General features: G+C 68.0%; 2 protein-coding genes across 2 annotated transcripts in view; both read right to left on the reverse strand.

Annotated features, from left to right (window-relative positions):
• The window catches only part of LOC112978386 (somatomedin-B and thrombospondin type-1 domain-containing protein-like), a 2810-nt gene extending 309 nt beyond the window's left edge, over positions 1 to 2501 (reverse strand). Inside the window, exons 1-3 of the mRNA XM_026091865.1 lie at positions 2270 to 2501; positions 116 to 298; positions 3 to 42 (exon numbers count right to left, since the gene is read on the reverse strand). Of these exons, the coding sequence (XP_025947650.1) occupies positions 3 to 42; positions 116 to 298; positions 2270 to 2501 (455 nt within the window). The remainder of the gene's footprint in view (positions 1 to 2; positions 43 to 115; positions 299 to 2269) is intronic.
• Positions 2502 to 5109: 2608 nt separating this feature from the next.
• Positions 5110 to 14661, reverse strand: SLC25A1 (solute carrier family 25 member 1). The gene is made up of 9 exons (XM_026091867.1): positions 14553 to 14661; positions 11392 to 11679; positions 10911 to 11010; positions 9892 to 10030; positions 8975 to 9059; positions 8550 to 8654; positions 7875 to 7990; positions 7217 to 7290; positions 5110 to 6746 (listed from the first exon to the last, which is right to left on the reverse strand). The coding sequence occupies exons 1-9, from the start codon at positions 14659 to 14661 to the stop codon at positions 6632 to 6634; spliced, it is 1131 nt and encodes a 376-aa protein (XP_025947652.1). The 3' UTR covers positions 5110 to 6631.
• Between the last annotated feature and the right edge of the window lie 288 nt (positions 14662 to 14949).

Genomic DNA, 14949 nt, shown 5'->3' on the forward strand with positions numbered 1-14949 from the left:
GCAGGTCCCGCTGGAAGGAGTCGGGGAGTATCCTGGCCGCCTCTGCGGGAAGGCCAGCGACGGGGTGAGGAGGGGGGAAAGGCGGCGGAGGGGCCGGCGGGGACGCCCCGGTTACCTTTGGCGGCGTGGCAGAGCGCGTCGTCCCCCCAGCAGCCGCGGCGCTGCTTGAGGTCCGGGCAGGGCCGCCCCCCGTGCCGGGGCGGGACGGCGACGTGCCGGGCGCGGGCCCTGCTGCCCACGCCGCACCGGGAGCTGCAGCCGCTCCAGGGCCCCCAGGGCCCCACCACGCAGTCCAGCGCTGGGGCAGGAGCCGGGCGGGAGGGCCGGAGAAGAGGAAAAAAGAGCTTGAGTGACCCGAGAGGCGGAAGCCCGACGGGAGGGGAGCAGCGGGGGCGGAGGAGGGGGACGGGGACGCGGAAGGGGGGAGGGGAAGGAGCGCTGAGGCAGACGGCAGAAGCCGGCCCGGCAATTTCCCACCCGCCTGGGGTGCGCGGTTTGTCTCGTTTTGCTTCTGCGGCTGCACGGCCCCTCCTGCGCCGCAGCGCCCGGCGAAGCCGCGTCCCGCAGCGGTGCCGGCAGCCGCCCTTCCTAGGACCCGTTGCTCCTTTCCGGGGCCCCATGAGCGCGGAAACCTCCCTATTTGCAATAGCCCGCAGCCCCTGCCCGAGGGCTCCCGCGTGCTCCGGCTCCCGCTGCGGCCTCACACCCGGCTCGGGTGCCGCTCCCTGCACCGGGCTTGTGGCGGGGGGCAAAGCGCCGTGGGGCCGGGGAGCGGCGCGGAGGGGAGCGATACGCCCGTCCAGGGCGACGCAGCGCCAGGAGCAGGGCGCGCTTGGAAGGCCAAACTCGAGACCAGCCGGCCGCTTCGGGGTTTCTGGAAATAATTCACGCCGGCCTCACCGACGGCACCGGAGCCAGGGCCGAACGCCGGCGCTCAGCCCCAGCGACCAGCCCGGTCTAACGGCGCCTCGGAGGCAGCCGAGCCGGCGGGAGCTTGCACCTGGGAGGCGAGGCGCACGGCAGGCGCCGGGCCCGCGGGCGGGTGCGCCCCGGACAGCGAGCAGCCGGACGGAGCAGGCTCCCTTTGGCACGGCTGCGGAGGCTCCCCGGGGCTGGGGCTGGGGCCGGGGCCGGGGCCGGGGCCGGCCCGGGGCGGGTTTGGGGGGCTGGGGCCGGCCCCAGCCCTGCCGCCCGCAGCTCGTCTCCCCGACCTCCGGCCGGGGCTGTTTCCGAACCAACAAAGCGCCGCGGCTTTGGGCGCCGCGTCCGGACTCTTTTATTCGCCGGCAGCCGCCAGGGCTCAGCAATCGAGCTGAGCTGGGAGCCGGCTAATCTCCGCGGAGATTAGGGAGGGCTGACGGGCACCATTCCGCCGGGGCTGGCGGCAGCGCCCACCCCTCGCTGCCCGCCCGCGGCGCCGCTGCGGCAGGAGGGGGCCGGGAGCCCCCGGCCTCCCCGGGCAGCGCCTGCCCTTGGCGCGCGGAGGAGGGGGGGCCCAGCGCGGATCTGCCCCCGACGCTGCCCCGCTCGGGGGGTTTCTTCACTTCTGACACAAACTGAGCACACCCCTGCGGGGCCTTCCTATTGCACGGGAATTTCTGAGCTAAAAAAGTGGGGGAAAAATCAGGATACTGCTCCAAATCCACCCTGGTAGACATCCCGAAACACGGCCCGTTGCCTCGCAAAGCAGCAGGCTAGTGGATAACGGTAAAAACCTCCCGCCAAAAGCAGCAGTGCAGGCTGGTGCCCGTTTTCTTTCTATACCGCCCTCCTCCCTGAAGGGCTGCGTGCTTGAGACCTGCTCTGGTTTCAGTCATCCTTATCAGCTGGCCTGAAAAAGAGGTTTTGCCTGTGCCTGTCCCCTGCAAGCCGGCCCTGCCTGGTACCTTCCGACGGCCACGACCACAGCAACACTTAACCGGGATCGCTTCTCCAGACAGAGCCCTGGGCAGACACAGGGTTAATCCTGCCAGGCTGCATCAAGCAAGCACCGCACCGTAACGAAACCGGGAAGGGGCGAATTCCGTTTTCTTAACAGACACGTGCTGCTCTCGGGAGGGGTCGACACCCGTCCCGTGCCCTCCCCCCGACCGAGTTAGGGACCAAAACTGGAGAAAGAGACCCGCGGGACCCCTGGAGCGACCCGCTCGCCACAGCCCGGCCGCGGGGAGGGCGAGGAGCCCCGCGGAGGACGAGCCGCGAGAGCCGCTGGCGGCGCCCGCAGCCCCGAGGCGGCGGCGAGAGGCGGCGGAGCGCGGCGGGCACTCACCGGCGCGCCGGCACGCCGCCTCGTAGTCCTCGCAGCAGTCGCCCGTCTTCTCGCAGTACGAGTCGCAGTAGCAGCGAGCCCGCCCGCCGCCCGCAGCCCAGCACTCGTTGTTCCTGCCGGGGCAGCAGCGGTGCCGGCATCCGGCCCCGGCCCCGGCCCCGGCCCCGGCCCCGGCCCCGGCCAGGCAGGCGGCGGCCAGCAGCCAGCCCGCGCAGAGCAGCCGCCGCCGCATCCCACCGGCCGCGGCCCCGGTGCCGGCGCCTCGCGGGGCGGCTCCGCGCGGGGCGGGACGGGGCGGAGCGGAGCGGGGCGGCGGGGGCCGAGCCGACCCCCCGGGGTCTCCCCTGGGCACCGCGTGGTAGCGCCGCGATGCCCGACGCCAGCTCCTCGCGGGGCTCGCGTGTTTGGCTGCCGCGGCCAGGAGGAGCGAGCGCCCCACGGGGCTTTATGGGAGGGCAACAGTGCATTTTTGTTTCGATGAGTAAATAACCCAGAGCTGCTCTCTCGTTACGCGCTGGGTGGCAAAGACGTGCTGCCAAGCCCAGCTGTACGGGATGGAGTCTGCGAGGCCAAGCGATCCGCCCCGCGTCCCCGGGCACAGGCAGCGTGGGAATCGCCCCTCTGCACTGCCCTGGACACAGCTGCCAAGCTCAGCCAGCATCCGCAGCCTCTGGCCTCGGCCCCCTGGCTCTGGGACACAAGGCAGGAGCAGGCCCCAGGGTGCGCGGCCGGCCCCTGCCCTGCGTCAGCGCGGTCACTGCTGCACGGGGCCGCCTGGCTCCAGCCTGGCCCCGGAGCCAACAAAGCGCCCGGCTGCACGAGCCCCAGGGAATGGGGAGCTGGAGGCAGCCTCCACGCAGCCGCGGCCTGGCCCACCGTGCCCGCTGCTTCCCAAGCCTCCAGGGGCCGGCTGCACCCCCCGTCCACCCCCAGCCTCCTCGCTGTGAGTTTGTCCATAGCAGCAGCCCTGGGACATGCAGGACCTCGAGTTTCTTCTCTGAAGCTGCTTAAGCTGATGTGCACGGACCCAGCCAGGTCCCCGGGGAACTCGTAGCTTGACTGCTTGTAAAATAACAACTTACTTATTTGCAGCTGGCATAGCCCCCACCGATGGCTGGCTAGGCAGAAGCTGCGCTGGCTCCCGCCAGCCGTCCCCGCTTTGTGTGCCGGGGCGGAAAGCAGCCGGGGGTTCGATGGGGATGCAGCCCCCCAGGAGCGGACAGCTCGGTCCTGCCCGGGGCAGGTTTTACAGCACAGGACAGGAACGGGGTAGCAGCTCTAGAAACCCAGGTCCCTGCTAGTGCCGGGGCCGCGCACGCCTGCAGGAGCCCACTCCACGCGGTGCTGCCGTGACCCCCCCTGCTGCCAGGACCCCGACCCGCCTTGACCCCCTCCCACGTGTCTCCCGCTGTCCAGCCTCTGCCGAGCCTGGGCCTGGCACTGGCTGCCAGAGGGGCTTCTTCCCGGACAGAGTGAGCCCCACGCTGCTTTCCAAAGCGATGCCCCAGACAAAAAAGCGGGTGTTTAGTTTCAGAGCAGACGGCCGCAGAGCCGGGCTGCCGACTCAGCAGGCCACGGGGCCCGCCGGGTGCGAGCAGCCCATGGCATCCTGCATGTGCCGTCCACGCGCTGAGCCGCGCCGAGCCGGCCCGTCCACGGCCAGGAATAACGCGGGCGGTTTGCAGCAGGCTCCAGTTTATTACGGCATCTCACAGCCAGGCGGCTGTCAGGCGCGGCACGCATCCTGCGCAGCCAGAGGCAACACGGCCGCACGCAGCCGGTGCCCTGCGTCACCCCGTGAGCCTCCCGCAGCCGAGCAGGCAGCAGCCAGCCCCAAAATGCCGCAGCGGGGCAGAGCCGGAGCACACGGACATGGCATGGAGACGCAGCCTCCAGGCCCTGCTGGGCATCTCCTACAGCGCCTCTGGAGCTGCGGCAGCACGACAGCAAGAGGAAACGTGACCCCAGGAGCAGCAGACGAGCAACACGGGACTGGGGGGTTAGGCCCGAAGAAGCAAAGCCACGAGCTCAGGGCCCGGCCCTGCACAGCCGCTGGAGCAAGGACTTCATGGGTTTCCCCCAAGTCGAAGAGAAGCGAGCAGGCTCCTCTTCTGGCACTCGCTCACTGCCTCAGCAAGCCCCGGCTGCAGGCAGGGGCGAGAGGGGCTTCAAGCCTTGAGCTGCCTAAAAGCATTCCAAAGCAGCACCAGCTCCTAGCCTGGCTCAGTACAAGTGAAAGCCAGAGGGGAAACGACCTTCAAATCAGCAGAGGCGGCTGCTGGCTATGCCCAGAGGGCGAACGGCGCCCGAGCGCCTGCAGCCCCCGCGGTCCAGCCCCGTGTCCCGGCGCACCAGCAACTGGGGCGCTTGGCGCTGCCGCTGCCTCTGCTGCCCCCAGCACGGGAAAGGCCCGAGCAAAGCTCCCCATGCATGAGGGCAAAGGCTCGCAGCCCGTGGCAGCCCGGGGAGAGAAGCCGTTAGCAGGCGGCTTTGGCTTGTTGCCGACGCTCTCGCCCCCGGCTGCCAGCTTGGCCTGGGAGAGCCATGCTGGAGCGCTGGTGTCACCTCCCTGCCAGGGACATTGCAGGGATCGAGACGGCAAATGCAACATCCACGCTGGCTGCCGCACGGAAACCTCCCTGTAGCAGCGCCTGGAGCCAGCCTCTGGGCTGCTCAGGGACAGAGAGGGACACGCCAGGAGCTGCGCGTGCCATGGGGATGGCACCAGAGGCGGGCGCAGACACCGAGCCCCGTCCGGGTGCTTGCAACAGACCCCCACGCACACAGGCCCCCAGAGCTGCTCGCTGCCCTCAGGGACGCTGCCTGGACTCCAGCACAGCTTCTGAAGCCAGACCGATTTTATTCAAGTTGCAAATGTAAAACAGAATAAAAAAAACAACCTTCACTGGCTTAAGAGCAGAAAGCCCAAAAGTAAATCTTTTCCCAGGCTTTCCCGTCTCCTCCTTCGCCCTCCCATACACTAGTGTTAAGGCTGCATTTGTTACTGACAACACAGTAAAGAAACAGAAGATCCAGCCCCAGGTCCCCGCTCCCCAGCGCCTTCTCCTCCTCCCGCGGGAAGTTTTGGCACGAATCTGGAATGGCCGAGCTCCCAGCACGGGGCTGCGGCAGGGCTCCGGTCCCCCAACTGCAGTGCAAGTGTTACTAGGTCAGTGTAAGGCTCTGTAAGCTACTGGAAATCCCCATCCGTGGGCTCCGCCGGCGCGGCGGAGGGGACGGCGGGAGAGCGGGGCGGGCAGGGAATGTGCAGAAGGAACGTCGGGGTGGAGGACGGGCTCCAGGCCAGGGGCGCCCCAGGGCCCACGTCCGGGACACGGTCGCGCCTCCTCGCCCGCGTCTCTCGCGCGGTGCAACTGTAAACATCAGGCGCTGCGGTGGCCCGGCTGGCGCTACGCTCCCCCCAAACCCATCCCCTCGGGAAGGAAAGTTAAGGAGGACCCATGCAATTTTGGGTAGCGTCTGCTCAGCAGCCCGGGGGGGCTGAGACGCCTCCCGGCCGCAGCTGAGCACGGCCCGGCCGGGGAGAGCCCGGGCCCCACGGGCAGCTGCACCCCAAGGCGCCTGCGGTGCCGGTGCAGCGGAGGAAGGAGGCCGCTTCCCCGGGGAGCCCCGGGCCACAGCCGAGGGTTGCCGCGGGGGCTGCCGCTGCCTTCCCGCCGGCCACACGGGGCTCGCGAGCCCGGCACGGTCCGGAGCCGCCACGAGGCCGAGCGCTTTGCTCCCAGCCTCCAGCACCAGCCCCGAGAGCCTCCGCCAGCTGCGACGGCACCGCAAGGGCAAGGTGCCCGGGGGAGCTCACGGGAGGCCTCTCCGGCCACCCCAAAACACGGGTCCCGGCGCAGCGGGGAGCTCTGCTTGAGGGCAAACCCTCGCCGCGAGCTCCTCGCCACCGGGGACCGCGGGCATGGCCGGGCCCCGGGCCGCCTCGCCCTCGACAGCCGGTTCTCGCGAAGGCAGGAGAAGCAGCGCTGGGCCGAGCCGAGCCGGGGCGTCGGGGCTGGCGCTTCCCTCGGGGCGCGAAGCGACTCAGTGCAGTGCCGGGCGGCCGGCAGGCCCGGCTGCTGGGGTGCTCGCAGACAGCTTCTCCTCCCTCCCTCCCTCCGGGTCACGTTATCACGCAACGAATAATGTAAACTGCTGCACAACTCCTTCCCATAAATAAAGGCCATGGGGTTTGTGAGGGGAGGGGGCTGGAGGGGCCGGGGGGCTTTCCCAGCCTGCGCACGCGGGGTGGGAGACTTGGACCCTTGGCAGCGCCTGGGGGAAGGTCCGTGCGGTTCCTCCGGGGTTGGTCATCTTTCTCCAGCTGTTGCCTCGCGGCCGCCCCGACCCGCGCCAGGCTCAGTCAGTTTTCCACACCTTGTTGAGGAACTTGACCACTTCGTCGTAGATGACGAAGACGATGGCCACGTCGAGGCAGACGCGGCCCAGGCGAGGCACCGTGCCCTTGTAGAACCTGCCGGGGGAGGCGGCGGTGAGCCGGGCGCCCGTGCGGGGACACGGCCTGGCGTGCACGGCCCTGCCTCGGCTCCCCCCGCCGGGACGACGGGACAGGAGCCCCGGGGGAGAGGCCAGCGGCACGGCACGCAGCGGGGCGCAGCTCCTCCCGGGCTGCCCTCCCCTCCCCGGGAGCAGGACCCGGGCAGACCGCACCGCCTCCCGGAGGTTTGCCCACCCAGACGGGCGCAGGGCAGGGTGCAGCCGGGGACCCCCATCGAGCAGCAGCCATCGGCACCCCCAGGGACGAGGCAGAAGTTGCAGTGGGCTCACGTTCCCTTCCCAGCCATTCCTCCCTACCACCGCTTGTCCTCTTGCAGCCAGACCTCACCCCACACGCTCCCCTCACCCTCGCAGCCCCCCAAGCCTGGGGCCACCCCGCTCCCACCCCTCTCCCCGCCGGCCTGGGGACCGGCTGCGAGCGCTTACGCCAGGGGCCCTTCGTGTTTCATGATCTGGTAGGCACAGTCCCAGGTGCTCTTGTACTTGTGTGCTTCGAGCCCCTGCGAGAAGGAAGGAAAAGGGTCAGAGACTCGGAGCTGGGGAGTGCCCAGGATGGATTTTGGGAGAGACGCAGGGAGCTGGAGGTTAATCGGGAGGAACTGACCCTGTCCGCCACTTTGGGCCTCTGACCCTGGCAGGGACATACTCCACGCCTGTGCAAATACCTACCAAAGGCAGAGTCACTGCCATTTGGACTAAACCATTTCAGAGCACCATGCGCGTCCTCCAGGCCAAAAAGGACAGAGCCCGCTGCTGCAAGACTCAAAAAACGCAGTCCTTCCCCATTTCTCCCACAGCTTCGGGAGCCTGTCCCAGGAGCTGCGTGACCCAGAGCAGCAAGCGATTCAACCACACCAAACGCAGAGGGGTCCCGAGGCCGCACAGCGGTGCAGTGGAGGCACCATCTGCTGAGCTTCAGACAGGGGCTGCTCTGGGTGCAGCCCTCAAGAGCCGGCAGGGTCAGCCACAGCCCCAGAAAAAGCACTTTAGGGCTCAAACCTCTCCATTTCCCCCCCGGCTAAACACCCCGGAGGAGGCGGGGGAGCAGGAGGCGACAGGGGCTCCCACATCACCAGTGCCGCACCTGCATCCTGGTTTTCACCACGTCCAAGGGGGTGTTGCCAAAGACACTTGCAGCTCCTGCAAGGGCTCCGAAGACCCCCGTGACGAAGGGGTTGATGACCTTGTTGGGATCATCCCCTGGAAAAGAGGAGAGAGTAACAAGGAGTGTAAAGCAAGGAGCGGAGGGCAGAGCACTAACAAGGAGCAAGGAGACGCAACAACAAGCACGGCAGAAGTGATGGAGCCCAAGAGGCAGGTCCCCAAGTTTCACTGGCTCGTGGGCAGGGTTACTGCTGTGCAGCAAGCAGGAGCCCCAGGGTGTTTGGAGGGACAGGAAGGAGCAAGGAAACCCCAGGAGAGCAGAGCAGGGAGCAGGAGGTGAGCACCATCTGGCGGTACCAGCCCTGGAGAGCTGAGGACCTGGTGGTGCCAGAGTCCCATGCAGCACTCGGGGGGGGGTGGGGGTGCGGGAAGGTGGTGCTCCAGCTGGGAGCCCCAGCACTGGGCCAGCTCAGCCCCACGAGCTGGGGGCACCCCTTCCCCCTGCCTTTATCTTCCTCCCCTTCACAAAAGGTCAAGGAGGGAGGATGCTTTGGTGGAAACTCCAACCATGTCCCCCACAGATGGGCTCAGGGAGCAGGTGGGCACAGCCAGGGCGGCCCGGGGGAGGCAGGGGTGGGGGTTGGAGGCTCAGTACCTTTGTACCAGTTCTTGAGAGATGTCATGACGAAGAAACGAATGGCCTGGTTCGATCCTTGCTTGAGGACGGTCGCAGTTAAGCCCTGGTAGGTCCCCTTTAGCCCTGCAGCAAGGGATGGCATTGGAGGGGAGCCCCAGCCTCGTTCTAACCACCACCCCGGGCGCCCCACTCCAACGGGGTCTCAGGTGGCACCGCCACATCACCTCCCCGTTGGCCTCCCCACGCTGCCAGGCCACTCGCGGCGCAGGCTGGGGGAGCCCTGCTGAAGCAGGGACAGCATCGCGCCGCGGGGCTGCTGCTTCGGAGGTGGCTCCCAGCCCCGGCGGCAAGGGAGCAGGTCCCAGCCTGTGCCCCGTCGCCCGCCCCCTGCCCCATCCCCACGGCGCGGGGGCACCTGGAAGCCCTGCTCCCCGGGGACTCACCCTGTTCCCGAACGATCTCCCTCACGCCGTGGAAGAAGCCGCGGTATTTCGGCTGAGGGGAGCACTGGTCATGGATAAACTTCACCTGCGGGGAGACAAGATGTTTGTCCCAGCTGAGGCGAGAGGAGAACTGTCTCTGAACCGAAGAGGCTGCCGGCCACCTCTTGCTTTGCTCCGAGGACAGTGCTAAAACCAGAGCTGAGCCGCGAGGCCGGGTGACGCCGAGCGAGGCTGCGTGGGGAAGCCTGTGCCCCCGGACCAGCAGCACGTTTTGCAGAGTGAAAGCTGGAGAACTGAAAACAGAGGCCACAGGGATCACATCCACGTGCGAATCCACAGCAGGGACACGAGAAGCAAGGAGGCAACCCGAGTGCGAGACGGGGCCAGCTGAGAGCAGGCAGGCCCGGGCAGGCTGGGCCGGCGCCGGGGATGCACCGCGGGGAGGAGAGGCTTCGGCACAGGTCACTGCATCTATCTCGGCAAGCAACTGGGCAGGTTTTACAGTGTCAAAACTGGTGGTGGCTCCCGAGCAAAGCCCAGAGGAATTCCTCCTCTGGGAGCAAGACGACGAGGAGGGGACAATAGCACTGGGGTCCGATTTCTCCGTTATACTTTCCAAATTCAGGACTCCCCTTAGGAAACCAACCAAGCAGAGCAAACCCAGGCCTCCCCCCATGTCCTCAGAGATCCACCACAGGGGGGCACCCGAACCCAGAGGATCTCCAGCTCCACCTCACTCCAGATCCATCCAACCTCCAGGCTGGTTTCTCCACACTCGGGTGGGAGAAAAGCCAGAGCAGCGTCAAGGTGCTTGCTCCCTCCCGAAACAGGACCTCTCCGGCTCCCCGGCCAACACAGCTGGCTACTGCCAAGGGTGCATCTTCCCCCAGCCCGGGACAGCTGGCTTCTCCTCCTACCTTTATGGTCTCCATGGGACACACCACCACCACAGCCTCGGCCACGCCGGCGCCCAGCCCGCAGAGGAGGCCCCGCGTGCTGTCCAGCTTGCCCTGCTCGTCTCTCATCTGGTTGCTGAGGAACTCGAACATGCCGAACCTGCGGAGAAGGCCGCAGTGCCAACCCCGAGGGCGCGTGGGCATGGGGTGGCACCCCGGGGGGGGGCGATGCCCTTCTCCGAGCAGGCAGCACCCTCTGCCTCCGTGAAGACGGGGCGCTAGGGCCGTCACGAGCAGCAGCCCGGCAGAGCTCGTGCACCGAGCGAAAGGAGGGGGCCAAATCAGCCCAGCGCCAGCGAGGAGGGGAAGGCAACGCCAAGGGCCAGGCATGGCTGGTGAGGTGCCTGGTGTCCTTCTGCAGGCAGCTCCCCAGCGCCCTGGCTCAGGCGCTCGCTGCCGGCCGTGCGTTACTACGGGGGACGGCAGGGCTGCTCTCGCTGGGTCCAGCGGCCGCCCATCCTGACTCACCACCGCCTGAGAGGACAAACACTGATCCACAAATACTTCTCCGCCACCGCCCGGAAAAAACCCATCGGATCGCGATGGGGCTGGGGGAGGGCCAGGATGACTCGCTTCCCAGCGAGGTGGCCCCGGGGGGACGGGAGGGCCTCCCTGGAGCCAGGGCTTCCCACGGACACTGCCCCGAAAAGCAGCCGGCTCCGACAAGGAGCAGCTCAGGATGCTGGGGCCAAACCCACCGCCTTCAGCAGGCCTGAAACCACTGGTGACCGCTGCCTGGGGTCCCCCTCTGCTCCTCAGGGCTCCCCCCCGCAGCAGCACCCCCCACAGTGGGCACGGGGGGCGCCCGGACAGATCCTGCTCTGCCTCCCCATGCGGGACGCACCTGCGGCAGGGCTGGCATGGCCACAGCCTGCTGGGCAGAGCGGCCTTCAGCACCAGCGAGCCGCTCCCCGAGCGGGACGGCCCCCGGGAGACGACGGCCCCGCTGCCTCCTGCCCTTCCACGCCGGGGACACCTACCTCACAGCGGCCTTTGGGATGGAGCCGTACACCAGCGAGCTGAGCCCCCGGTACAGCCCGCGAACCCCATGGTCACGGACAGTCTGCTTCACGCAGTCGCCTGGGGCAGAGCACACGAGCAGAGGCATCACCCGACAAGCCAAGCACTGTCCACGCGCTCGCCTTCCCCCCGGCCGACTGCGAGACCTGCAGAGAGGCATATTGCCATCCCGCTGGCTCCATCCCACGTCCCTGGAGAGCCCCCAGATCCTTCAGACCGGCTCAGGCAGGGCTGCCTCGCCGGCACAGGCCAGGAGGCGCTGGCCACACAGCACCCTTGCTGACCCCGCGTGTCCAGCGTTGCTCAAGGGCCAGGTTCGCCCCGGGCCGCGCTCACGCAGCGCCAGACCTCAACTTCTGGCTGCCGGCGGGGAGCGAGATCTTGGTGCCGGTGGCCCCACGCAGATACACCCCGCCCGCACCACCCGGGCTCTGCGCTCACCGATGCCCTTGTAGCGGGGCGGGTGTGCTTTTTCATCCAGCTGCAGCTGCGTCTTCACATACTCTGTGGGGAATGTAATGCAGATCTCGATGCCTCCCGCGAGGCCACCTGGAAGAGAGAGCAGGGGATACACGGGGCCCGCAGCGTGGCCGGCACCTGCGGCGCTGCACCTGCCCCAGCACCCAGCGGCACAGGCGCCAGCTTGGACAGACAAACCGCAGCTCTCTGGCTCCTGGGAAGGGCCAGGTTTCCGCAAGCAGTTAGCAAATGAGCCTTTTGCTTTGGAAACTGCTCATTCAGGTGCTCTTAGAAGCAACTGCTCCTTCACTGACTGGCACCTTGTGTGCAGATGTCTTCTCAGCTGYGGCGAGGAAGGGGCCTGCGATGGCCACGTGCTCAGGGCTGGGCTCGGGGCCGCCCGGCGCCACGGGGCCCTGCTCTCACGCGGAGCACACCACGAGCAGTACGCTGCTATTTCTGGCCACAGGCACAAGCCCTCAGTAGCACAGTTTGGTGGCTGCAGGGACCACAAGGGTACAGCAGGACCGGGCAAGGCCAGACAGACGGACACGCACAAACTCACGCCGCGCTGCGGGCAGATGCCGGCCGGGGAGCAGCAGGAGCTCCTGGGTCGGGGCTGGCGGGGCAACGGCGCCTGCGACCTGGCTGCACCTTCCCCTGCGTCCCCAGGGGGAGAACAATGACCCTTTCACCACGGAGCTGGGGGAAACGCTGCGGGAGGCTGCTGGAGACCTCCGGAGGGGTCGGATAAGCGACAAGCGATGGAGGACTGCTCCGACACTCCTCCGCCCCGGTGCACCCGCCAGGCACTGCTCTGGCTGCTCCCCTAAATCCCTCTCCCGCCCCAGGCGCAGCACCTCCTCCTCGGCCCCGGCTCTCTAACGCCTCCGTGAAGCAAGAAAGGTGGGAGAAAGCTCTGCACATGCTGGGGGTCCCCCCGTTCATGCCAACCCGGAGCCTGCACACGGCAGCAGGGCCCCGGGCCAGGCACTGCGCGGGAAGGCCAGGAGAGCCGGAAAAGGGGAGCGAACAGATGAGGGGGTGAGAAAGGGCAAAACGTTGTACCCACAGCAGTGATTTCAGAGTCCCCCCGGAAAGGCGCCTCTCCTCCCTTTGGAGCCCCAGCGGCGAGGTGCCGACACGGTGATTTACAAACGAGACGAAGGCAAACGGCGCTGCACGAGGCCTCGGCTGCGCGGCTCCGCACTCCCGGCCCCGCTCTGCCTTTAGCCCCCGGGCCGCAGCCCTGCTCCCTGCACCAGCTGCTCCCAGGCTCCCTGCGCCGCCTGCTCTCCCCTCCGCCCCGGGGCTCGCTGCACCGCCGAGGGACTGCAGAGCATCCGACGGGTCACGCACGCGCCTCCCACCCCCCAAATCCCATTCCTATTGCGACGTGCAATGCTCACCCCAAATTCAGCGGCGCTTGCCCCACACCTGAGGGCAGCACGGGGCCCACAGGACCGGGACGGCACAGCCCCGACGCACCCCAGCAGCGGGACCTGCCCCCGCTCGGTTCCGGCGGACCAGCTCCCGGCAGGAGCCCATTTGCAGACCCCCCGCTCCAGCGGACGTGCAATTACAATCAGTCCCCTCCTGTGCCCTGCACGGGCCCGCACGCACGCAGCGGAGCTGCTGCACATTGATTGCGCTGTTTGAAGACGTCCCCTCCACGCATTACAGCTCGAGATGCTGCCAGCACCCCCGCAGTTAGCGTTTTTGGCTCAAGGTGGCTTTGCCCCTCTCTGCACGCGTGAAGCTCTGGAGAGCAGCAGCAGGTCTGCGCTGCTGCGCCGACCCCGGCTGCTCGCGCAGGCTGATCTCTGCTCGCTGCAGCCTCTGAGGACGCGGCGGCAGATTTAACCCTGACTTCGCTGCACGCTGGCGCCTCGCATCTGGCAAAACCACCTCTCCCAAACATGACTCACACTGAAATTGTTGCAAAAGATCAGAAGAGGAAGAGGGGGGAAAAAAGGGCCTTTCATAACGGCCTGTGGCTAGCTGCATCAGGAGAAAAAGCATGTGGAGCATTTGCTTTGGACGAGCTGCTCCCCAGCACCCCTGCGCGACAGCTAACCCTGCCCCGAGGCCCTGGGCAGCCGCAGCCACCACCGCCGCCGAGCAGAGCCTTCCTCCCCTCCCCGTGCTCCTCGTCCCCCTCCCGCCTGGCGCCACCGCCCCGGGCCCCGGCTGCGCTCGCTGGTGCACGGAGACGCCCCAGCCGCGGGGGGACGCAGCCGGCCCCTGCCGCGAGCTGCCCCACAGAGCAGAGCCCGGCTGCAGCCGGAAGCCAGGGAAGCCGGGCTCCTCTCCGGCAGCTGGGCTAAACAGCGCTGCAGCTCGCTTCCTCGCAGCGCGGCGCGGCCGGGGCCCGCGGAGCGGCGGCAGGCTCCTTGCGCCGGGCCGCAGAGGGGAAGCGCGGCCCCTCGGCCCAGCCGTGGCGCCGGAGGCGACTCAGCAGCGCGGTGCCTCAGCGCCCCGCAGCGCCGGCCGGAGCAGCCCGGGGCCGCCGACGGCTCGTCCCGGCCTGCGCGTCGCAGCTTATCAGCAGGCTCCCAAGCGCCCCGCGAAGACGACCGATAGCGGCCCCGAGGGCCGGGCCGCGGGCGATCAGCGGCAGGGCGCAGGGACGCCAGGAAGGCGCTCGGAGGCGGCGAGCTGGGGGCCGCGCCGCTGCCGAGGCCGGCTGGAGCCTGCCCGGCGGGTGCCCGACGCCCAGCGCGGCCCCAAGCACTACGGGCGCCCGCAGAGCCGGCTCCCACGCGGACACCGGCTCCTGGGCTGGCTCCAGGCCCGCAGGCAGAACTCGAGGGCGTTTCTAAAAGCCCGAAACGGGGACAGGGCCGCCCGGCGCGCCCCAGCTCGGCCGAGGCGGCCCTCTCCGCTGTACGAAACCCGCGGGAGATGGGTCTGGTCCCCAGGAAGCCCCAGCTCCTGCAGCAGGAGACTGGAGACAAGTTTCCGACATGGTGTTTCTTCGGTACCACCACAAGGCCTCCAATGCTCCAGAAGACCCGCGATCTCTCAAAAGCCACCCGGCAAACCATAAAACCCCCAAGCGCATTCAGGCTTCTGACAGCTCCTACTTTCCCTATGTTTTTCTGCCGCTTGCAGGTTTGGGACCGGATGGGTGAGCTCAGCACCTGCAGGGCTAACGGTGCTCCCGCACACGGGCTCCTCCGAACGGAGCCGCTCTCCAAGTGCCAGCTGCTTTCGCCGGCTCAGGGACATCCCCAGCAGGCGGGCAGCCATCACGCGGCACTGTTTTTTCCCAGTCTCAGGAAAATCCCAGGCATGTCCTTTTGAAGAAAAACACCGTCACCGCACCCCCTCCTTAGCTGGCCGGGACTTACCTTAGCAGAGCCTTATCCTGGGTTTTTCCCCAGATGTGAGAACAAGCGGCCTCATCCTCCCCGAGACGCCGAGGAGCCGTGCCAGGCTCGCCGCTGCCGGCACCATGGGAGACGCCGGCCTCGCGCTGGGAGGGGGCGCAGGCAGCGAGCCATCGCCGCAGCCACCCCAGCGGGCAGGGGGTGCCGG

Source organism: Apteryx rowi, unplaced genomic scaffold (genome assembly GCF_003343035.1).
Source record: "Apteryx rowi isolate R43461 unplaced genomic scaffold, aptRow1 scaffold_93, whole genome shotgun sequence".
NCBI lineage: Eukaryota > Metazoa > Chordata > Aves > Apterygiformes > Apterygidae > Apteryx > Apteryx rowi.